General features: G+C 34.5%; 2 protein-coding genes and 1 non-coding gene across 3 annotated transcripts; all 3 read right to left on the reverse strand.

The window, feature by feature from the left end:
• Nucleotides 1-430: 430 nt before the first annotated feature.
• On the reverse strand, nt 431-1,761 carry LOC131653672 (chlorophyll a-b binding protein 13, chloroplastic). The gene is made up of 3 exons (XM_058923928.1): nt 1,570-1,761; nt 1,300-1,461; nt 431-1,093 (listed from the first exon to the last, which is right to left on the reverse strand). The coding sequence occupies exons 1-3, from the start codon at nt 1,693-1,695 to the stop codon at nt 584-586; spliced, it is 798 nt and encodes a 265-aa protein (XP_058779911.1). The 5' UTR covers nt 1,696-1,761; the 3' UTR covers nt 431-583.
• Nucleotides 1,762-5,314: 3,553 nt separating this feature from the next.
• On the reverse strand, nt 5,315-5,387 carry TRNAF-GAA (transfer RNA phenylalanine (anticodon GAA)). Its single transcript has one exon. It is a non-coding gene; the product is annotated as a tRNA-Phe (tRNA).
• Nucleotides 5,388-6,641: 1,254 nt separating this feature from the next.
• On the reverse strand, nt 6,642-23,884 carry LOC131653673 (double-strand break repair protein MRE11). The gene is made up of 20 exons (XM_058923929.1): nt 23,439-23,884; nt 23,227-23,317; nt 21,635-21,754; nt 21,450-21,518; nt 21,277-21,368; nt 18,330-18,432; nt 18,135-18,242; nt 17,972-18,034; nt 17,433-17,504; nt 17,108-17,185; nt 16,694-16,756; nt 16,535-16,595; nt 10,697-10,779; nt 9,900-10,013; nt 9,624-9,701; nt 9,252-9,323; nt 8,884-9,119; nt 8,003-8,123; nt 7,615-7,806; nt 6,642-6,916 (listed from the first exon to the last, which is right to left on the reverse strand). The coding sequence occupies exons 1-20, from the start codon at nt 23,735-23,737 to the stop codon at nt 6,884-6,886; spliced, it is 2,148 nt and encodes a 715-aa protein (XP_058779912.1). The 5' UTR covers nt 23,738-23,884; the 3' UTR covers nt 6,642-6,883.
• Between the last annotated feature and the right edge of the window lie 377 nt (nt 23,885-24,261).

Genomic DNA, 24,261 nt, shown 5'->3' on the forward strand with positions numbered 1-24,261 from the left:
AGTTCATCATTTCAAATAGATTGAAAAAGTATATAAATGAAAAAGAGAATAATGCTGTTATTAAAGTTTTTCTTATAAGTATTGAAAATGATGAAATTCAATTAAAGGGTAAAATTATAAGAAAATAATAAATATCACATTGAGAATTGAAAAAGAAAAAACATTCATTTTGAGATAATTATAGTATTTTACAATCGGGCAAGTCATTTTAGAACGGAGAAGAAAAAAGTAACATGTTAAAAATCTATGCAGTCAAATAATGTATGAGTTCTAATCATAGTTGATTCTATCCTTGAATTCATGTCTATTTTGCAACATTTCAGTTATTAATTGACCATGTTGAAGTATAAACTGTATTCTAAAATTTTAATTCTCAACAGCTAAGAACATTTATATGCCTTTCCTCGTTAATTGGTTTAAACAAATCACATTCACATAACTTTTCTCATTGATTGGTTTAAACAAAACATATTAACAAAAGATCCCCATCTTTAAAATGAACCTTAGTCCTTAAGAACCAAGAAACAAACAAGTGCACTAATCCAATAACCATCAAGATGCAATCATAGATGACATCAAATGTTTAAGCACCAGGCACAAACTTTGTAGCATAAACCCAAGCATTGTTAGCAACAGGGTTATCAAGGTGATCCAACAGATTCTCCAAAGGCCCTTTACCAGTAACAATAGCTTGAACAAAGAAACCAAACATAGAGAACATAGCCAATCTTCCATTCTTGATTTCCTTCACCTTAAGCTCCGCGAAAGTAACGGGATCGTCGGCAAGACCAAGAGGGTCAAAGTATTGGCCACCAGGGTAAAGGTCATTGCCTTCTCCTACATCGGGAAGACCGTTGATGCGAAAACCTTCTACGAGTCCCATTAGAACAATTTGGAAACCTAGTACTGCTAAGATACTTTGTGCATGAACAAGGTTAGGGTTTCCTAGATAGTCAAGTCCACCTTCTGAGAAGATTTGTGATCCTGCTTTGAACCAAACTGGTTCCTTGAAGTCAACTCTAACCCATTTTTGAAGTACTTCTGGTGTTATGCATCCTAGTGCTCCTAGCATAGCCCATCTTCCATGGATCACCTTCATTATTCAACATAATTTAGTATTATACAAAATGATAATAACTACTAAAAACTCGCACATATATTATTACCAGGGTTCCAACCCTAATGATAACAATATCGGCTTCTACCAGTTGAGCTAGAAATTGCGGACAAACTAAATATTGATTAATTAATTGAAACAAAATGAGTACTATAAACATGAAAAGTAACCAACCAACTAACCTCAAGAGCCCTATTCTTGGCAAATGCTTCTGGATCAGCAGATAAACCAGCAGTGTCCCATCCATAATCACCAGGGAATTCTCCAGTTAAGTATGAAGGAGTCTGAGCTGAAAATGGTCCTAAATATTTCACTCTGTCTGGTCCATACCACAAATCATTTCCCTTCACAAAATCACAAACAAATTGCATGCATCATATTAGAGCCATACATTTAAAGACTAATGAAAATTCAACAATGTAAATACTATGTTAACATAGTGAAAATAGTACCATGGTGAATCTAGAAGTTCCCATGGCAACCACATCTCTAAGAGGATTAGCACCCCTTCTTTGACCAAGGAAAGGAGATTGCTTGACAACAGTCGCTGAGCTTGCTGTGGCTGCCATCAATGCCATGACTTTCTTCTTCTTGTTAAGTTAAGTTTGCTCACAAGCTGTTGTTAGTAGAAATGTGTGAAATGAATGGCTGAGAGAAACATCATATGTAGGGAATGAAAATCAGAAGAATGTGTGGTTAGAAAGACATGTGGAAGTTTGTGGTTGAAATGATGTTGTTTGATGCAACCAATGAGAAGGGTTTTAAGGATTTTATGTATATCTTGCTATATCTTTCTATCCACATTTTATCCTTCTTATCTGAGCACTGATTAATTTATTTTTTTTATAAATTTAATTGGTTACACTTTCTTTTGAAAACCATTCTAAAACTAGCAAATACTAGTACTTTTGCACGGGATTGTTATTTCTTATTTTTATTCTTATGTATAATTTTAGTAAAATAGGAAATGAATGATATATTTGATGATTAAAGAAATATAATTGATGTTTAATTGATATAATTAAAATGAAATAATAAATAATAATATGTTGGAGCCTATTGAAAATTTGACATCTAATAATGATATGAAATTATTGAACAAGAATATAAGTCTCTTAATTTACTTTCTTTCCTATTAGTATTAATTAATTTCAATGGAATAACTTTACATTTCACTTTGCATCTTTTCATATTTAATTTTTGCTAAATATTTTAACAATTCTCCACCTCGTTTATAATTTGAAATATTCAAATTTTGAATGAATATAGAAGAAGGCATAGCAAGTTTAAGCAGTATTGAAATTTGCTACTTGACACAATCCTAATTAACATGTCTACATAATTTAGTTTGTACATTCATAAGAGAAATATGACTTTCATCTACGATATTCCGTACAAAATGACATCTTATGTTGATATGTTTGATGCGAGTATGATGAACCTAATTCTTAGCCAAATGAATCTCACTTTGGTTATCACAACTAAGATCCACATATTCTTGCTCTATCCCTAAACTGTCTAGAAGATTCCACCACCACAATGCTTCCTTCACTCTTTCTATTACAACCATGTACTCGACCTCCGTAATAAATAGTGCCAATGTAGCTAACATTGATCTCCAACTAACTGGAGCACCATATATTTTTAATACATAACCAATAGTATATCACCGTCTATTTAGATCACTAGTATAATCAAAATCAACAAAGTCATTTTATCGACATGTATTATCACCAAAGCACAAACATGTGTCAGTGGTACCTTTTGAGTACCTAAAATTCATTTCAATGTTTTCCATTGTTCAATTCCTTGATTCACCATGAGTCTACTGACAACACCAACCGCTTGTGAAATATCTGGACGTGTACACACCATGGTGTACATTAAATTACCAACTGCAATTATGTGAGGAATACATTTCATTAATGGCTTATCTTTTGCTGTTGTGGGAGACTGTTTACTATAGAGCTTAAAATGTGGAGCCAATGGAGTCTCCTTATACTTAGCAACTTTCATTCCAAACCTTTCAATAACCCTTTTAATGTAGTTTTTTAACTCAAGAACGATTTTTGGCTTGATCTCTCTCTCTCTCTCTCTCTCTTAATATCCATATCCAGTATTTTCTTTGTAACTGCTAAGTCTTTTGTCTCAAACTCTTTACTAAGTTGAGTTTTTAGCCTATCTATCTCCATCTTGCTCTTCGAAGAAATAAGCATGGCATCCACATACAATAGAAGATGAATATAATCACTTCCACAAAGCTAACAAATGTATACGCAACAATCATAATCACTTTTGGAGAAACTTTGCTTTAAGATAAATGAGTCAAATCACTTGTACCACTAATCAGGAGTTTGCTTCAATGCATTAAGTGATTTCATCAAACAACATTAAGTTGGATACTCTCATCCAAATCACTATGTAAGAAGGTTGTATACACATTAAGTTATTCTGGCTCAAGATCACCATGAGCGATAACACTAAATAACACTCTAATAGAAGTAGGATTTACCACAGGAGAAAATATATCGATGTAATCAACCCCTTATTTTTGTGCAAATCTATTGGCTACTAGCCTAGCCTTATACCTTATATTGTCGGACTTGTTAGGATCCTCCTTTACTTTAAACACCCACTTACAATCAATAGCAGTCTTTCCCTCGGGCAATGGGACAACCTCCCATGTAGGTTCGCGGTGCAGTTTGGATCAATTTTGAGGTAAAAACCTATATGGCCCAAAGATAAATTTACTCGTGGTTCAGTTTTAAATGATTGATAAAAAAAATGATCCGATCCAATCCAATTTTATGCGATTTAATTTGGATCAATTTTTAAATATTCAAATTACAAATCATATTTTTTATTATGATTATAAAAATGTTAATAAATAATATACTTGATATAATTTATAAAATATTAAAAATTAATATTACAAATATTTTATTTTAATTTCGAATATTCTATACCAATTTCGAACCTTATAGTTTTCATTTTTTATTCATTCTGTTTTCGACCATTGCTTTCCAACACTTGAAAATATTAAATACTTATGTTTAAAAAAGTATATCTAAACATACATAAAATGATCGTCAATGTTAAAATATTGTGTTACAATTACTCTTATTTTTTATTAACGATATTAAAAGATATTTAGATTAAATATTAAATATTAAATAGTGATAAATATTTGGCTAAATATTTATTATAATTATGCTGTATATAAAATTAATTATAAAATATATTTTATTTGAATTTATTATTCTTATTTAAAAAATATAAGAAATATTATTAAATTAAATTATGAAAAATATATTAAATTAACTTATAATAAATATTTGAAAATATAGTGATAAATATCTGGCTAAACTTTTAAAAAGTATAAAAATATGAAAACTATATTAAATTAACTTATAATAAATATTTATTTTTAATTTAAGAATAAGAATTAGGCTAAAGATATGAGCAATTGAGTAAAGAAAAACAACACAATTTATATCATAAAAATAAGCATAAAAAATATGAGCAAAATAAATTTATTATAGAAAAAAGAAAATAATTTATATAAAACAACGCGTGTCAAAATTACAAATAAGGATAATTTTATATTTTGTAAGTATGTCAAAGGAAAAATATAAATAATTTATATAAAAAAACATTTAAAAAATGTAAATTTTGGTATTTTGTTAATATGTTGTTTTCTCACGTTTATAGGATTAATAATTTTGTCACAAGTTGTTTATTACTGTATTTAAGATTTTACACAATCTAAATAATATTTTTTATGTTGTATAAAAAATATAGATTATGTAACCAAAAAAAAAACAAAAAAAAAATATAGATTACGTATCCAAAAAAAAATATAGATTACAAAATTAATTAAGTATATTTTATCAATGATACGAAAAAATATGTTGAAATAAATGGAGTAATAAAAAAGACATAATAGAAAGAAATGTTATTTTTTATTAATATTCTAAAGTAATATATAATTTAAAACAAATAAATTTATTAGAATGATATGTGCTTATAGCAAATATATATACTTCAATTAAATATGTTTCTACATTTGTATATATATATTGTTTAAGGAATGCATCAAGATTGAAGAATAAATGCATTTCCTTTTAGGTATAGGCTATTCCTTGAAAGTGGAAGACAAGAAGACTTTGACATGAAGAAAAACTGTAAAATTGGGTGTGCGGTGAGCGTGGATCGAACACGCGACCTTCAGATCTTCAGTCTGACGCTCTCCCAACTGAGCTATCCCCGCATATTGTTAATTATCAATTATAATATTATCTAACAACATATATTTTATGCATTTTGTTGAGTTAAATTTCGTGTATATGTTTTGCTAAAATTTACCTTCGCCTGATTCATTATATCATCTAATTGCTCTCTTAACTTCAGAATTTTATTTTCCAATACTAGATGATTTCTTTTTAATGTTGAAGTTATTATTATTTTTAATCATCCATGTGACCATAAATGAATTTTAGTCTATTAACTAAAGTGGCAGACTAAGGTTTATTTTTTACGTAAAAAAATATGGTTATTGATAGAGAAAGTGGGGTCCTAAGTCAACTTGCGGGAGTGGACTATGATCAATTCAAATCTAGTTTGTTATTAAGATTAGGGTTGTGAAACTATTTGTGCTCTTAAAATATTTGAAAGTTGAGGATAAAATTATTTTGACCAAAAAAAAAAGAGGAGCTTTTATAAGACTTTATCTATGTTAAGTTGACAAAACACTCAAATTGTGGTAGGAAAGGACGAGTGCTTGATCTCCATAAAATTATTGATTAGTAGTTCAATCTATTTATCATTCATTATGAATATGCACATAACTTAAAATGTAGATGCATTACAAGATACAGATGAAATGGATTAACTTATATTATCTGTTTAGAACTTAAGGTTAAAATGCTTTAAAAATTGGAAATAAAAGCATGTTCAATAATTTTCAACTTTTAGCTACACTTTTATTTCAAATGATTGGTGAATTATATTATATCAAGTCTCAAACATGATTTTTGTACCAAGAATTCTAACAGCATCTCAATAGAAGTGCTTGCTAAGCAATTGTTCAAATAGCTTTCTCATTGCAGGGTCAAAGTGCTTGGCCTTCAACACATTGCAATGCTTGCACAACTAAGCTTCTCTCGTCTTGTATGCACATATGTGCTTCAACTTTATAAAAGAAAACATAAATATATCTATAGTAGATAATAAGTCGTTGAAATAAATTGTAGAGTTATAAGTGGATCCATTTAATTTTATGATAAGTGCTTCTATTGACTTTCAAGTCGACTAGTAGAAAAAAATGATTTTCTATTGCCTGAGAAATATTTCTGCTGACTGGTTCAATCATCGACTTGAAAGTTTATTTTATTTGTTATTCATTGTCTGTGGGTTAATTTTCTAGATTTTGCTGCTATAACATATGCAATTCGGTAATCATGTTTTGCAGCAAGACACACGCTTGTAAATACAGTAAACGAAAGAAAGAAATACATGCATCCCATTACAAATGAAAAATAAATTAAAAACACATTCAACATAGCATAAACAGGGTTGGCTGGGGATACAGGGTTTTGTTTCTTGCACTCCTAAACCAAACTATCTATGAATCCCAGGCAAAAACGTTACCAACTAGTTAACAGACTATTCTGATGTTTTTTTACAAGTAATGGAGCTAAATTCATCATATGGAAGTATTTATCTTGTTAGTGAGGCCTAGTGAAAACATCAAACAAAACCTACTTTTCACCTTCTTAGAGCTCCATAGTTTCTGGTCACCTAAAAACAAGAAAAATAGTTTAGTTACATGAAAATATCACAATTCCAATGATGTTATGCATCAAAATGCACATTCTAGGAAAAGAGATTTCAACTATCAACCACTGAGTATGATCAATGGAGGGTGACAAATTATGACAGTTAAGCAAAAATTTATCATATAAACACAAGGTTACAGCCTATGGCAGAAATTTGGCAAATATAATAGATGTTGGGGCTGGGAGAAAATCCTCCATGTCATAGCACCATGCCACAGCTTGACAAAACTAACCGCAGCTGCATTCTATTATTCACTAGAGCTATATCAGGGATGAACATTTCCCAGCAACATGGTGATAAAGATACAAATAAAAGTATAGGAGAACAAAAGTCAGCAATTAGCTCCTTCAATTCATCTTAACAACATTGATTTAGTTCGACTGAATGAGTATACTTATTCGTCAATACCAAAATTTATTTGGACATGCCAGATGCAGAAACTTCAGAGAATCATGCAGATTTAAAGGTGATCAATCAAAAGTATCCCTAGCAACTAAATCAATAGCTAGTTCAAATTCTCCTGCCCTGCTAGCTATAAGGGCAATAGCTAGTAAATGTATATGAACACAAGATGGATCACCATCTGTTCAAATACACATTTCGCATTGGTAATATAGATCCTATCAGAAACAAGTGAAGAATTGAAAGAGGGCACAAACCCGAGGTTGAGACGGATTAAATCTCTTTTGAACATTGTCATCATCGTCATCGTCGTCGTCATCATTGTTCATGAGCATTCTATGGATTGAAGAGTTATCTGATTTCCTCCCCCGTTTAGAAGACTGTGCAGCACCCTTACCTCGTCCCTTTGGAGCAGCTCTTTTCCGTGCCGGTAGATTGGATTCATTGTCCTATGCAATATAAGATGCAGCAGATTAGAACGTCAAGGATATTGGACAAAAAATTACAGTCCAATGCGAATATAAAATTGTCAGGTTGCACAAAGCAAACTGACAAGCACTGAACCAAAGATCCCAATACACTTCATCATTGACGGGGCTGTAAACAAAGGAAAGCAAAAAATGAGAAATTGGTACTAATCCATACCGAACTGTCATCAATCTCTTCGACTGCATTTCCTTTGGCATCGTCACTTGAACCAGAAGCCATATTATCACCATCATCGGCACCACTTCGCATGGCAGTTGTTGCAGCAACTGATGCAGACCTGCATTAAATCATGAAATCATGTAGAGTTTATATTCACAGTCAAGGCACTATCAAGGGAATATCAGAATGACTTTGTATAATCCTACAATGTTATTAGAAGCGCTTTGTCCTCACTGGCCAAAGCAACGAGGACGCATGAAGCAGCGAAGAAATCCAAATCATAACTCTAACCAACAATAAAAATATAAATATATACTGAGATGGGATAACCGAGTAGAGCTGATATCCCGATCAAGGAAATTGTGAGCCTTTTTTTCTAATCTTTATCTTTGAGAGACATCAATTTTATTCAGCAACAAAACAGTTTCCGGCATAATAGCTTGTGGTCATTGGCCACCAGCAAGCATAAAAAATAAATGTTATTCCTATGTGCTATATACTAGCATGATAATATCTATATACTAGTTTGATATTGACTTGATACAAAAGACTAAACAATAACCTTAATTATAGGGGCGTGTATAAGACTCCAAATCCTAAATAAATAAGAAAATTAGGAAGCAAATCGTGATAATAATGAAGTGTTATAGAAACTAATCCAAGATTCTCTAAGATTAGAAGCTGGTCATAGATGATAAACTAAGATACTCTAATATAATACCAACGATATTTAATATATATATATATATATATACACACACACACACACACACATACATTAAATGAAAATGGAAGTATTCCATACCCCCTCTGGATTTACTTTGCAGCATAGAAATAAAAATATATACTAAAATGACTTATTTCTTAGCAAGTGCAACCTTTGAGAAGAGCGAAACCCTAAAGATCCATCAAGGGTAGTCTGCTTCAATGTGCTGGAATCCTTGCCTTTGCCCCTACCCCTTCCCCTGCCCCTTCCTCTGGTTGTAGTTTGAGATGCAGAGGATCCTTTTCGACCTCTAGTGCTTGGCTTTGAGCTCGATATTGGCATTGCATCTTCATCATCACTGAAGGAAACTGCACTATCAGCTCCAGCAGCACTCCTTCCTTGAAAATCCTACATAGAATAAAGAGAGAAGCAAAAAATAAAGGTCATGAATAATATCACCTACCCAAAATTCTACTTTTTCCATCATATTGCAAATTGCAATAGCAAGTATCAATGTATAATATCATTTGTCGGGTTTACCTCAAAGGAGTGAGCACCTGGAGTGAACTGTGTAGATCCTTTGGGGCGTGTGGATCGTTCCTTAACACGTTCCTAGAACAAAAAGGAGAACGATAACAGTCACTGATGACACGTATGTTCCGTTCATCAAACAATTGTGATCACAATGACCTAATAAAATAATCACAACAGCCCAATAATTGCAAATATAGCAACAAACAAAAAAGGAGATTGATGAAGGTCTATAGATTATTTGCAACCACTATAATGCTATTTCATGAAACCCCTAGAAAGAAAAAAAAGGCCTTCCAAGGCAAAGTGAATTTTAAACCGAAATTCAATGGAGAACAATTAATTCCTAAACTAATGAAAAACATTGATGAAACTTCTAACCTCAAAGCACTCTCCAACTTTAACAACTAAATCTTCCTCCTCAAACTTTCGCTCATTTGAATCCTTAGCAATTTTATTCTGCGCAAGCATAAGAGTTAGTCATCATGGGAATTGGAAGGAATATGACATTAACATAACACGTACAATAATATGAAGAATAAACAATGTACTCGTTCTTAGTATAAAGGATGTGGAATATAATATGTACTAGATGTTCCAGCATATCAGTATCACAGATAAAAGCATACAAAGGATAAATGCCATAAAGAAACTAACCCGTGTTTCCTCAATATTGGCGTGTACACAAGTGTAAAATGCCATTTTATCATCCTTATTCACAAAATTGTGTAAAGCAATATCCAAATCATTGACTGGAAGTATCTCCATTTTCTGCAAAATCACTAAAAGTTAGATACATTCAAAGATAGAATAAAATTATACTAGCATTTTTTTACATTTATATTTTTTACCTTCAACAAAAGTAAAGTCAATCTAGAATTCCAGATACTAATGAAATTGTCCGGTAAAAGATGGACATCCCTAAGGTCGACTTAAGCCCAATGCCCAACCCAGGTTCTAAGAGTTCCCAACAAAATTCAAGAAAATTAAATTAACTTTAAAATATAATACTAGTTAGGATTTGTTGGTTAGGATTATTTGATCTCTTATAAAATTTGTTTTAAAAGTTTTTTGTCTCGACAAATTCTGCATAACAGAACCTTTATCAATAGTAGTTTTCTTTTTTATTTCTTTATATTGATAAGATTCTGCGTAACAGAATCATTCCTTATCGGAAGTAGTTTGATTAGGATCTTTTCATTATTGTGCCCTTTTGATAAAGGCAGACTGGTATTGAAACAAAACATGAAAGAGATAATTTTTTAGAGAGAAATTGTGTTAGTATAGGAGGGGTTCTGTGTCTGCTTCTTGTTTTAACTATAGATCGAAAGAAAGATTCTGCTGCATGCCACATGAAGATTCATAACAATTGTACGGTCAGTGAGTCGCAAGAAATATCCATAAATCCATATATAGAAAGACTAAAGGATTAATGTACTAAATGATTTAAATACCAGATTATTTTCTGCAACCAAAGCCTCTATGTTCTGTTGGTTTAATTCTTCTGGACGGAGTCGTTCCGAATCATCAATTTTTCCTACCAATGAAAAGTGCAGGGGTAAACAACCAAATTCCCAGATGCCAGTTAACCAACATGATGTATTTAAGTTTGCTTTTAATAAAGATTGCATATGCCTTGTAAGCAATTATTAATATGGACAATAATATTCCTTCAACATGACCTTAATGTGAGTATGTAACATTTATAGCATAAAATAATTATATATATATATCCTGTCTAGGTGGTTGCATCCTCTCTGCATTTCTTTTTAAATTAAAGGTTTTGAGTCTTGAGAATTATAATCTGGGTCACTAATATAACAGAGAAAACTGATTCCTAAAACAGATCACAAGGGGACATGTCACACTCAAAGTAACTGTCAAACGTGGGAGTGAACAAGATTAAACTGAACTTTAAGAAAAATAAATAACTGTAAAAAAAATATGTCATGGATATTGTAACTGTTAATGTCAAATGGACCGATATCCACGGCACACATCTTTTGTTGAAGGTAAAAAATTGAAAGAAAGATAAACTAGGTCGATAATAGAGTAGTGGTTACATAATATTCTATTATGTGTGTCAATAGAATAGTGGGCAGAGTAGTGGAGGATGCGTTCCACTACCACTGCTGAGCTGGCACTAGCTGTTAGAACTTTTGTCAGTATTTGATTACCTTTTGCTTGCCTATATATAGCAAGTTCCTTGTATCTTTCTTATTAAGATATACAATGAATATTTCTCTTATCTTATCTATTCCCTATTGCTTAACAAACTCTAACATGGTATCTTGAGCCTCTTTTTCTTTTTCGTTTCTTTTCCGATCCATGGAGTCTCTTTTTCTTTCCTCTCAGGTGAAACTTTCTCACCTGATCTCTGTTAAACTCGATGACAGAAACTTCAAACAATGGAAACAACAGATTGATGGGGTTGTTCGTGGACATCGTCTCCAAAGGTTCGTCACTGTTCCGGTGATTCCTTCTCCCTCTCCTTCAGATCCTGCATCTCACAATGTATTTCTGGAGTGGGAGCAACAGGATGCTCTCATCTGCACCTGGCTTCTTTCCACCATCTCTGATTCTCTTCTTCCTAAACTTGTTGAGTGTAAACACGCGTGGCAAGTCTGGACAGAGGTCCACCGCTACTTCGACACCCTTCTTTCAACCAAAGCTCGTCAGCTGCGTTCTGAGCTTCGTCGTCTTACCAAAGGTTCGCTCACGATTGAGGAGCTTCTGAAGCGTACTCGTGAGATCAGTGAGTCGCTTGTTTCGATTGGGGATCCTGTTCCTCTTCGTAACCTAATCGAAATAGTTCTTGATTCCCTTCCTGAGGAATACGACTCTATTGTTGCCGCCGTCAACAGTAAGGATGAGCTGAGCTCCTTGGATGAACTTGAGTCGTCTTTGCTTGCTCATGAGTCGCGTCTTGAGAAACATCGCAAAGCTGCCGTTGCGGAGCTAGTGACGGTAAATCTCACTCAATCTGCGTCGTCTCCTTCAACTGTTACCACTGGTCAAGCCTCTACTGAAGCTTTTCCTCAGGGAACGAGTCACGTCACTGCCAATGCTGATAATCACACCTATGGCTCCCGTGGAGGTCGTTTTGGTCGTAGTAGTGGGCGTTTTGGTCGTGGTGGAGGACGCTTCGCCAAACAGTCATGTCAAATTTGTCACAGGTCTGGACATGATGCTTCAGTATGCTATTATCGTTACTCAAGTGGTGTTGGTTATCCTCAGCAAAGAGCTCCATTCAATCCATTTCATGTGGCTCCTCGTGCTATGTATCCTGCTCAATTTGCTCATGGTTCACCCAGAGCTGCTTCTCCTAGATCCACAGCACCACAGGCCCTTTTTGCAGGTACTGAAGCAAGCAACCGCAATCAGTGGTGGTATCCTGACTCAGGTGCCTCTCACCATGTTACTCCTGAAGCCTCAAATGTGTCTGATTCTTCTTCTGTGCCTGGATCCGAGCAAGTCTTCATAGGAAATGGCCAAGGTTTGTCTATCAATCTGTTGGTTCCATGTCTTTTCCTTTACCACACAAACCTCACCTGTCTCTCACCCTTAGGAACCTCTTACATGTACCACAAATTACCAAAAATCTCATGAGTGTGAGCAAATTTGCTCAGGATAATAATGTGTTTTTTGAATTTCATTCTAAATTCTGTGTTGTTAAATCTCAGGCTACTTCTGAAGTTCTGCTCAGTGGTCATGTTGGAGATGATGGCCTCTATAAGTTTCCAAATCCTGCTGCATCTCCAGTGTCAAAGTCTTGTCCTAGTCTTCACTCTTGTAGTACTAGCAATAGGGTTATGTGTTCTCCTGCTATAAGCAGTTGTAACTCTTCTAATTATATGTCCAATGCTACACTTCCTTGTAATGCTCCTTCCATTAATAAAACTACAAGTATCTTTCTCAATTCTTCTCTTAATTCTGCAAATGCTAGCACTAATTTATCTTTATCTCACTCTAATAGCTCTACTGCAATAGCAACAAATCCTTATGTTCTGTGGCATACTAGATTAGGTCATCCTAATCATCATGCCCTTGTTGAAATCCTGAAACTTTGCAATCTTACTGTCCCTTCAAAACCTCCTACTGATATGTGTCATGCCTGCTGTGTTGGCAAATCTCACAGATTGCCGTCCTCTTTATCCACTACTGTCTATACTCATCCCTTTGAACTAGTTGTGTGTGATCTCTGGGGTCCAGCCCCTATGATATCTTCAAGTGGCTACACCTATTTTCTTACCTGTGTTGATGCCTTTTCTAGGTTTGTTTGGGTTTTTCCTCTCAAACTCAAGTCTGATACTATGCTTCAGTTTATTCAATTTAAGAAAATGGTTGAACTACAGTTTAATTGCCCCATCAAGTGTGTTCAAACTGATGGAGGAGGGGAGTTTAGACCCCTCACCAAGTATCAAACAGATTTAGGAATTGTTCATAGATTCACTTGTCCTCATACACACCATCAAAATGGTCTTGTTGAACGTAAACATAGACATATTGTAGAGACTGGTCTCACTCTTTTAGCTCAGTCCACTCTTCCCTTGAAATATTGGGATCATGCCTTTGTTACTGCAGCCTACCTTATCAACAGAATTCCCAGCCCTACCCTTCACAATAACTCACCCTACTTTAAATTACTCAACAAACCTCCTGATTATTCCACTCTCAAAGTTTTTGGCTGTGCTTGTTATCCTTTCCTGCGTCCTTACAATTCTCATAAGCTTGATTATAGATCTCAACAATGTATCTTTCTAGGCTATTCCTCATCACATAAAGGCTATAAATGTTTGGCTTCTGATGGTCATATCTACATCTCTAAGGATGTTGTTTTTCATGAATCTTTGTTTCCCTATTCCTCTTTATTTCCAGCCTCTTCTAACCCTTCTGTCCCCTCATCTCTTCCTCTTAATCCTTCATTTGTTCCTCCCTTTCCTGTTACTGCCAGTCAGTTCCCACCTCCTCTCTCTCCATCCAATGCTCCCTCTCTCTCTTCCTATAATCCTGATACCAATCACAGCTCTCCTTCTAGTTCTTCCTCTTCTTCCCATATGGCTGTTCCCTCCCCTGAATTTTCTACATCTGCAAGTCAGCAGGTGTCAAATACCATTCCTCAGCCTCTCACTGCTATTCCTACCTCCTCTCCCTCTATCTCTCCTGCTCTTATCCTCCATGATCCTGCTGAAACTAGCACCATTTCCCCTACTTCCTCTCATGTTCCTTCTGAACAGTCTAGCTCACACTCAAATCCCAGCCCTCCTGGTTCACCTTTACCTTTCATTCATCCTGAAAATGTCCATCCTATGCAAACTAGAGCCAAAAGAGGTATCACTCAACCTAGATTACATCCTACTCTCCTTTTAACCCACATGGAACCCAGTTCTGTTAGTCAAGCATTGGCATCTCCTCATTGGTTTCAGGCAATGCAAGAGGAATACAAGGCATTGCTGAGAAATCAGACTTGGACATTGGTGAAAGCTCCTATTTCCAGGAAACCTATTGGTTGTAAGTGGGTTTTCAGAACTAAGGAAAATCCTGATGGATATATAAATAAATACAAGGCCAGATTGGTGGCTAAGGGGTTTCATCAAAGAGCTGGAAGTGATTTTCAGGAGACTTTCTCCCCTGTTATCAAACCTGTGACAGTCAGAATTATTTTAACTATTGCTATTAGCAACAGGTGGCCCATTCAGCAGATAGATATCAATAATGCTTTCCTCAATGGCACCCTTGAGGAAGAGGTGTTTATGCAGCAGCCACCTGGCTTTGAAGCTGCTGACAAGTCCCTAGTGTGTAAACTAAACAAGGCTATTTATGGTTTAAAACAGGCCCCAAGGGCCTGGTTTGACAAACTGAAGAGTGCTCTTGTTCAACTTGGTTTTCAAGCAAGCAAGTGTGACCCTAGTCTCTTTCTATTGCATCAAGGCAAGCTCCAAGTCATGATCTTGGTCTATGTTGATGACATAATCATCACAGGCAGTTCAGCTCCCTTCATCACCTCTCTAATCAACCATCTCAACAATAAATTTTCTCTAAAACAATTGGGACAGCTTGACTATTTCCTTGGCATTGAAGTCTCTCACCTTCCAAATGGTTCTTTGCTTCTGTCCCAAACCAAGTATATTTCTGACCTCCTAACCAAACTCAACATGCTCAATGCTAATGGAATGCCCACTCCCATGGTTTCCAGCAGCAAACTATCAAAAATTGGCTCAGCAGCTGTTGAAGACCCCACTCATTTTAGGTCTGTTGTTGGTGCATTGCAATATGCAACTTTAACTAGACCTGAAATTTCCTTCTCTGTTAACAAGGTTTGTCAGTTTTTATCCAATCCCTTAGAGGATCACTGGAAGGCAGTCAAAAGGATCTTAAGGTATTTGAGTGGTACACTATGTCATGGCTTACTCATTCAGCCTGCCCCTATTCAGCAGCCTATGCAGCTTTTAGGATTTTGTGATGCAGATTGGGCATCAGATCCTGATGACAGAAGGTCTACTTCAGGGGCATGCATCTATCTTGGTCCTAATGTTGTTTCCTGGTGGTCCAAGAAGCAGCAGCTTGTTGCCAGGTCTAGTGCTGAAGCAGAATACCGCAGTATGGCTCAATTGGCTGCTGAACTCATTTGGATACAATCTCTGCTTCAGGAACTTCACTGTTCTATTCAGGTGCCTAGGATTCTATGTGACAACTTGAGCACTGTCACCCTTGCTCATAACCCCATTCTCCACAACAGAACCAAACATATGGAGCTTGATATATTCTTTCTAAGAGAGAAAGTTCTCAGCAAACATCTCTCTGTAGCTCATGTTCCAGCTCAAGATCAGTGGGCTGACATTCTAACCAAGCCCTTATCTGCTGCTAAGTTTGTACCTTTGCGTTCTAAGCTGCGTGTGTTTGACAAAATCACTTTAAAGCACCCCCCTGCAGCTTCTAAGGGGGACTAATAGAGTAGTGGTTACATAATATTCTATTATGTGTGTCAATAGAATAGTGGGCAGAGTAGTGGAGGATGCGTTCCACTACCACTGCTGAGCTGGCACTAGCTGTTAGAACTTTTGTCAGTATTTGATTACCTTTTGCTTGCCTATATATAGCAAGTTCCTTGTATTTTTCTTATTAAGATATACAATGAATATTTCTCTTATCTTATCTATTCCCTATTGCTTAAGAAACTCTATCAGTTGAGATTCATAAAGAGAACTGATAAAAGATGTCTACCGTGGATATTGTAACTGTAAATGTCAAATGAACCGATATAAAAAGTTAACAAAGATAATTTAAATTACCTGCACCCTTCTCCAATTTTGATGCCTTTGAAAATATAAGGATGTCTTGCGGGTTTGCAACCTAAAATAAAGATGACGAATAATCAACAATAGAAAACAAACTCCAAGTAAAATCAGCATTAGCACACTTATTTAGGAAGAGTGATAGAATGAAATTACCTTTCCTACATATTTCTGCCCAAATCTTTGAGGATTTATAGTCATAAATCCAGAGTAATCTACCTGTAAATTAAGCTTTATTAGTTGGAGACTTGAAGTTATGCCAGATAACATTATGTAATACCTAATGATACTAGATGTCTGTTAACGCCAATGCACTGAACAAAGGTACATATAAGTACTGATGACAAACTGTCTTCTGAGGGATCCATGCACGATAGATAGAGTTTAACTGGTTGGGTATCATGAAAATTACTACCTTTTGTAGAAGAAAAGTGTCAGATCAAAACCAGTAAGATTATAGAATCATGAATTGCAGATCAATCTTCCTGCAAATTGAGGTGCTAAAAGAAAGAAGTGCACTGGAATATAGAAGTGGTTTTCAGAAGTCATGCCCCAGTATATAGAAATTACCTTAATACGTATTAGTGGAAGCTTCAGTTCTGCTCTTAGGACAACTTTCTTACTAGATTTTTCCAGAAGCTTCTCAACCTGTACAATGATCTATGATCAAAATAACATTGATACACATATGACCCCATATCCCCGCATACGTATACAACAAAACCAAGTTTTATCACTAGGTGAGGTCGGCTACATATGTCAAACAATACATCCATTTTCTATCACAAATCATGCCTATAGCCAACCAAACCATTGACCTCTAAAACTTTTGAGAAAGGGCACAGCAAATTATACAGCATGAAAAAAAATCGTTCAATATCAAGAACCCACATACCACTTTGTCGAGATGTTCAAGAATAGAATTCTGATCATTGGAGTCAATATCAGGAATATCTTTTAGTATTATCTGCATTATAAAGATTTAAATGGTTATTGAATAACCAATATGGCTTTAAATGTCAAGTATTTAAGAGATGACTTTTGTTATACTTAATTGATATTTGATATTCCCTGCATCCTTTTATACAGTTAATACAGACTATTTTGAGAAATTTGTAGTTACTTTTTATTAGACACCCTCCAAATTGTCTCTTGCATTAAATGTTTTGTTTTCCAAAATACCTTGGTTATTTCATCATCTCTCACTTGTGAGGATTGGAGAAAGGAGGAGTGGAGTGGAGTGATGAGTCCCAGTACAAATTAACTAAGTGGAAAGAGTGACTCAAGTCCCAACAATTTTAAGGGGAGTTTTAGAATAATACAAATTATTAACAAAGTTAATGTTACAAACAAAATTAAACAACTTTCTTAGTTCTTGTGAATTAGTTCAAAGAGGGAGTATCTACAAATGAAAACAAAATAATATCACCTGACCTCCGTATACTCAAAAGGCCGCACAGATGTTAGAGGTATCTTAGTAGGCCGATATTGATTTCCCTGTTAAGAATCATTAATTCAAGAACTTATATATAATATGTAGATATGACAATAGTTGCTTCTATAAAAGAGTCATTAAGTTTCGCACTATATAGACAACCTTAATTTCTAAAAGAAGTACATGCTTTGGCTTCGATTCTCCATCAATAAGTGATGTTGCAACAGACGACCCTGGTTGTGAAATGTGAAAACCCATCCCTGGAACTTCCTGAAAAAAATTAAAATCCATATTAAGTTTGCAGAACACAGCATGTAGACAATCTAAACCCATATAAGAGATGTTTAATCAGTGCACCTGTGGGTCAACCAGACATTCATGCTCATGTCCCCACACAATGAAGTCTAGGAAGCGTGGCAGGAAGTGCTCATTTATTGCATTTTTGGGATTTGTTTTAACTCTGCATACCATTGTTCAAAACAAGATCAATTGTCATGTTGATTAATGTTGGAATTAGTAACAATTATTAGTATTGGAAGTTGTTACAATCTAGTTAGTCATGCATCTAGGAAATAACATACTACCTCCGGACACTATTATAAGCAAAAAAGCGACTTTAAATCTTGATCACTATTATAAGCAAAAGTCAATAACTTTTAAACTTAATGTTTGTATTACTAGTATACCCTGGATTTAATTCAAAAGCATTTAGTGTTAGTATTCATCAAATATAACTAAGGATATTATAGTAAATTTTCCTTTGATGTACATGAAATCAAGAAAATTAATTAAACTTAACTAATTTTCTTAATCAGTGTGAAAGTAGTTATTTTTGCTTATAATTGAGACTGGAGGGAGTATGTGCATATAGGAAATAGAATTGCTATTAATTTCCTTGTAAATGTAAATTGCATGTATTCCTAGTAGTATATAAATGATGGATCAGCTGAGTGCAAATCACTCGAGCATTTCATAAATCTCTTAATCCTCAATCAAAGTCTCTTGATATGGTATCAGAGCAGGTTCATTTTTCTGTTAAAGGTTTTTACCTCTAGTTTAGAAGAACCCTTGAATCCTCCTTGGTTTGTAAAATAATAATAATAATAATATCCAAACAATACTTCTTCTGTCCAAAAGTCACTGTTACCTGTATTTTCAGATCTCCATCTCTAGTTGTTGCTTATTGGTCCATTCTGTTTTTGAAAAAAAATGGACCGTCCTCAATGCACAAATTGCAAGAGATTAGGTCACACTCAACAGAAATGCTGCTCTCTTTATGGTTTTTCGGGAAAAATCATCTCATAGGTCGACTGCCACAGGTGTTCATGCTTCAGCAGCCTCCTTATTCAATCTTGTAACAATCTAAATCTTTGGATAATTGATTGCAAATAATTGTTCCTTATTCTCTTCTATATCCTTTCCCAAATTTCCTCACTTCATAACTCTAGCAGATGGTTCTAAGGTCCCTACTAAAGGAATCGGTTATGTTTCTGTCACTCCTTATATAACTTTCAAATTTGTTGTTTATACCTAATTTCCCTTTTAAATTGATCTCTCTTAGCCAACTTACTCACTCTCTAAACTACTCAGTAACCTTTGATGTTGGGTCATTTACTATACAGGAACGTGGTACAGGTGGGATGATTGGTGCAGGACAAAAATCACATGGTCTTTATTACCTCCAATCAGTTCCTTCTGTAAGTTGTACTGCAATTGAGTCTCCCAACCTTCTTCATGAACGATTGGGTGATCCAAGTTTGTTAAAATTAACACAAATGGTTCCAAATCTTGCAGAATTTGCATTCTTAAACTCAGTCGTGTCAACTAAGCAAGCATGTTCGCTCTTCCTTTCCAAGCAAAGTTGAAAGCCAGGTTGATTCTCCCTTTTTTGTCGTCCATTCAGATATATGGGGACCAAGTCGTGTGTCTTCTATTGGCTTCCGATATTTTGTTACTTTCATTGATGACTTCTTCCGATGCACTTGAGTTTTCTTAATGAAAGAACAATCTGAACTTTTGTCTATTCTCATCACTTTTGTCAACAAAGTTAAAACCTAATTCGGTAAGAAAAACAAAATTCTTAGAAGTGATAACGCAAAAGAATACTTATCTTATAGTCTTTCTTATTTTTTTGTCATCAAAGGGTATTCTCCATCAATCCATTTGTCCTCATGCCCCTTAGCAGAATGACATTGCTAAAAGGAAGAATATGCATCTTGTTGAAACTACTCGGACCTTGTTACTTCCTAGTCAGAGGGGAGCCTTATTCTAATACAAATGATATCGGAAATTGGTTGAAAAACTCATTTACCTCACTATAACAAGGCCATATATTTCCTTTGCGGTTGATGTAGTAAGTCAATTCATGCAGTGTCCGCATAATGATCATTGGAATGCAGTGACTTGCAATCTGTAGTATATTAAAAGGACACCACGACAAGGACTACTTTATAAAAACAACTATTTTGTGATGCAGATTGGGCAGATTTGCCTATTGATAGGCGTTTCACTTCAGGATATTGTTTTCTATTTGTGGAAATCTTGTCTCTTCGAAAGAGCAAGAGGCAAAATGTGGTTGCAAGGTCCAGTGCAAAGGTTGAATATAAAACTATGGTTACACCCACTTGTGAACTTATCTAGATTAAACAACTTCAAGAGTTGAAGTTTGGATATACTCAACCAATGAAACTTTGTTGTGATATGATAATCAGGCAACTCTACATATATCTTCCAATCAAATATTACATGAGAGAACTAGCATATTGAAATTGATTGACATTTTGTTCGTGAGAAATTTCCTTCTAAAGAAATCATCACTGAATTTGTTACTTCAAATGACCAAGTAGCGGACGTCCTCACAAAACCTCTAAGGGGACCTAGAATTCAATACATTTGTTTCAAGCTTGGAGCATTTGACTTATATGCTCCAGCAAGAGGGGGAGTGTTGGAATTAACAACAATTATTAGTATTGAAATGTTGGAATTAGTAGCACTATTAGTATTGGAAGTTGTAAAAATCTAGTTAGTCGTGTATCTATGAAATACATACATGCACCTAGGAAATGTTATTGTTATTAATCTCTTTGTAAATGTAACTGCATTTATTTCTAGTTGTATATCAACGATGGATCAGTTGAGTGCAAATCACTCAACCATTTCACAAATCTCTTAATTCTCCATCAAAAGTCTCTTAATAATTAAAAATCTAAATCTCACACACTGAACACCATTTACATGACAAATAATTTTTAAATATGTAGATCTTGGGTTAATCTTTCTAAAAAGCTACACAAAGATAGACAACCTGTTTTGATGAAGAACCAGAATATTGAACCAATCAGAAACTTCACATCCTTCCTGAGATTCAGGTCGCATCCACTGCACAGCATGTGGTGTCTGAAAAAGAATAAGAGAATATATCACATCCATATTTGAGTACACTTTGAGGCTTGAGAGTAAAGTTTATCAGTTATATACTTGAAACATCCTATTCAGTCTTTCGTCTCTAATGTTTCCCAGACCATATAGAGCCACAGCTGTTGAACCCTGCAATGCAATTCATAAAAATACATATCAGGACAAAATGAGATTTATTCTGCTTTTCTCATATCTCCCGTCCCATTTTAGTGTCTGGATCAGTTTAACAGTAGTCAACAACAAACCTTCTTGATAAGAATAGGGTTAATAGTGATCTGACCAACACCTGAACCCCCAAGGACCGTTTTCCCAAAGTAGTTGACTAAATTACATGCTGAGAGAATATCAACTACAGAAAGGTTGTCCTGTCACAATAATTTGACAACAAATCAACTTTTCGTAGTTTAGAATAGTTGTGAACAAAATAGGATTAAGTAAACAAAATATTAATGTGGCCAAGCATATATCAAGTGAAATAAAATCAGTTCACTTGGAATGTAAGAGAACTTTTTACCACATATATATCAGTGGGAAACTAATAGAAATGGATTGGAAAGAACACAAAAGGCCAATCTTTACTGTAAAAACCCACCTCAGACTCAGTATGGAGACCTGGTTCTCTTAATAATTTTCACTCCCACAAGGTGTCCCACGCTATTCTCCTAATTACCTTATAACAACTACCCCTGTACAAATCCAACCAAAATTGAAAAGGTAGTTATTATTCTGCTATTATGATTATTTCTATTTTTATTAATAGTCACTGAGGATCTAAATCCCTAGCTCCTCCTACTCTTACTATTCTTTCTACTATAAACCCACTTATTCAGAGGTCATCTGTCAGAAACCTGAAACCTAACAAGTAAAATAAGTAAATAAATCAAGATCATCAAACCTTCACCGCAATGCCTTCTTGAAATGAAAACTAAATGGTGTAATAAATGAATACTTAATTACTTATCTAGATATAAATATTTCATGTCTGTCCAATGTTAATAACCAGTAAAAAAACACTCGCGTTCTCCAAGTCCAAGGAAAATACTAACCCTTTCTGTGATCTCTACCACCCACCCAACCCCAAGTAAAAGATAAAATATCACTCCCTTCCCCTCCTTGACAAACACTTCGAGCCCCCAGTTTATAATTGATGGATGCCCTTCTTCCTACTTTGAGCTATTTAAAGTTTATCTTAACTAGCTGCTACTATGGACGACTAAAGTAATGGAATCAACATGGCAAGTACATATGTGTTTTAAGTTAACTACCACAATCTCACCATTGATCGTGTCAAATGTTAGAAAATGCCAACTTACAAAAGGACCAATAATTTCCAATAAACATAGAAATTCCTAAAACATTATTTCTTCATATCATCTTTCTTCTTGATTTACCATGTTAAAGTGCAGCAATTAACAAACTAGAAGCCAAATTCTATATCCTATTAAAAAGACTCCACCGATAAAAACTAGAATAGCACCAACTATATAAGGTCTTGTTTGGATAAATAACTTAACTAAAAGCTTCTAGCATTAGCATTTATCATATATGTGCTTATGTGTAAGCTATTTCTATACAAAATATAAAATAAAGTCAAATGTTTCATATAAACTTTAAGTTGTTTCCATAAGCTATATTGCATAGCTTATACAAATAAGCTGAAAACAACTTATAGACTTATCATAAGCTTTTTTCATAAGCTCTTTCAAACAACCTCATTAGTATTTATGCAAGTATATTATCTAAAATAAGTAAATCCAAACAACCAAAAGTAAGTAAGAGTAACTTAAAAGCAAACCAATAGATACAACAAAATACCAAAGGTGCACATGACTCATACCACTCCAGCAGGATCATCATGATTTCCATGAATAGTAAATACAGGCAAACCAACGTTGAAATGAGGATCTTCATAATTTACATGACCAAACCTGTGAAAACCAAATTCAAAACATAACACTCAATAACTATATAACACATAAGAACTACCAAAACTACTATTATTCAGCAAACAATATAACAGTGAAAATAAACGCAGTGTGAGTAACAAACGTATTCTGAAAATTGAGAGTCTGATCGCTAACAACTTGAAAAGGAACAGGTCGATCACTGAGGCAATAGCGACGGAGAATCTCAATAGCTTTGACTAAAGTTGACCTAGAAGGTTTATTTTCGTGGAAAAGGTCACCGCCGAGAAGCATGAAATCGACGTGCTTCTGTTCGGCTATGGAGCAAATCTCTTCGAATGCTTGGAAAGAATCGTGGCGGCGAACTTCGTCTTTCTCCATGTAACCTAGATGGCAATCCGTTGCTATTAGGATTCGGAGTGTGTTTTCTTCAGGGTTCTCCATTGATAATGCTATTGCTGTTGCTGTTGCTATTGCTGCAACCACAATGGGAGGAGAAGTTGCGAGAGTGAGGAAATTTGTGTGTAGTTCTAGGAGGAAACAAACGTCGTCGTTTTGCCGCTAAGAAGGGCGGGACCTTTTCTTTTCTCTCTGAAGACGATATAAAATAGATTTTATTTTATTTTTTATTTTAATATAAGCATAATATTATTTCTTAAAATAAAGTAATGACAAAGTAATATATTAATAAAAACAGAGAATATAAATTCTAGCTTTTGGAGGAGGGGAAAATAATTTTAGAAGTGTGAAATTGATTTTGAATTGATTTTAAGGTGTTTGATTCTTCTAAATATAATTGATTATGTCTTTAGAATTGATTGTATTTAAAGGTAAAATTTGTAGTTTTTTAGTTTAAATATGATTTTTCCACTGAAATATTTTGTTCAAGTTACATTTACATAAATGTAACCAAACAGAAATTATTTTACATTCAACTAACTTTCAATCAAATTCAATTCACTCATAAT

Source organism: Vicia villosa, linkage group LG2 (assembly GCF_029867415.1).
Source record: "Vicia villosa cultivar HV-30 ecotype Madison, WI linkage group LG2, Vvil1.0, whole genome shotgun sequence".
In the NCBI taxonomy this organism is placed as follows: domain Eukaryota; kingdom Viridiplantae; phylum Streptophyta; class Magnoliopsida; order Fabales; family Fabaceae; genus Vicia; species Vicia villosa.

Bases quoted from the DNA above. Each gene is read 5' to 3' on its own strand.
- LOC131653673 (XM_058923929.1), bottom strand. From the start codon at position 23,737: ATGGAGAACCCTGAAGAAAACACACTCCGAATCCTAATAGCAACGGAT. The intron at 17,186-17,432 runs GTATGTGGGTTC...ATCATTGTACAG, and splicing joins TTGAACATCTCGACAAAGTG to GTTGAGAAGCTTCTGGAAAA. The intron at 10,780-16,534 runs GTAATTTAAATT...TTTCATTGGTAG, and splicing joins AAAATTGGAGAAGGGTGCAG to GAAAAATTGATGATTCGGAA.
- LOC131653672 (XM_058923928.1), bottom strand. From the start codon at position 1,695: ATGGCATTGATGGCAGCCACAGCAAGCTCAGCGACTGTTGTCAAGCAA. The intron at 1,462-1,569 runs GTACTATTTTCA...GATTTTGTGAAG, and splicing joins GAACTTCTAGATTCACCATG to GGAAATGATTTGTGGTATGG. The intron at 1,094-1,299 runs GTTAGTTGGTTG...TGAATAATGAAG, and splicing joins CCAAGAATAGGGCTCTTGAG to GTGATCCATGGAAGATGGGC.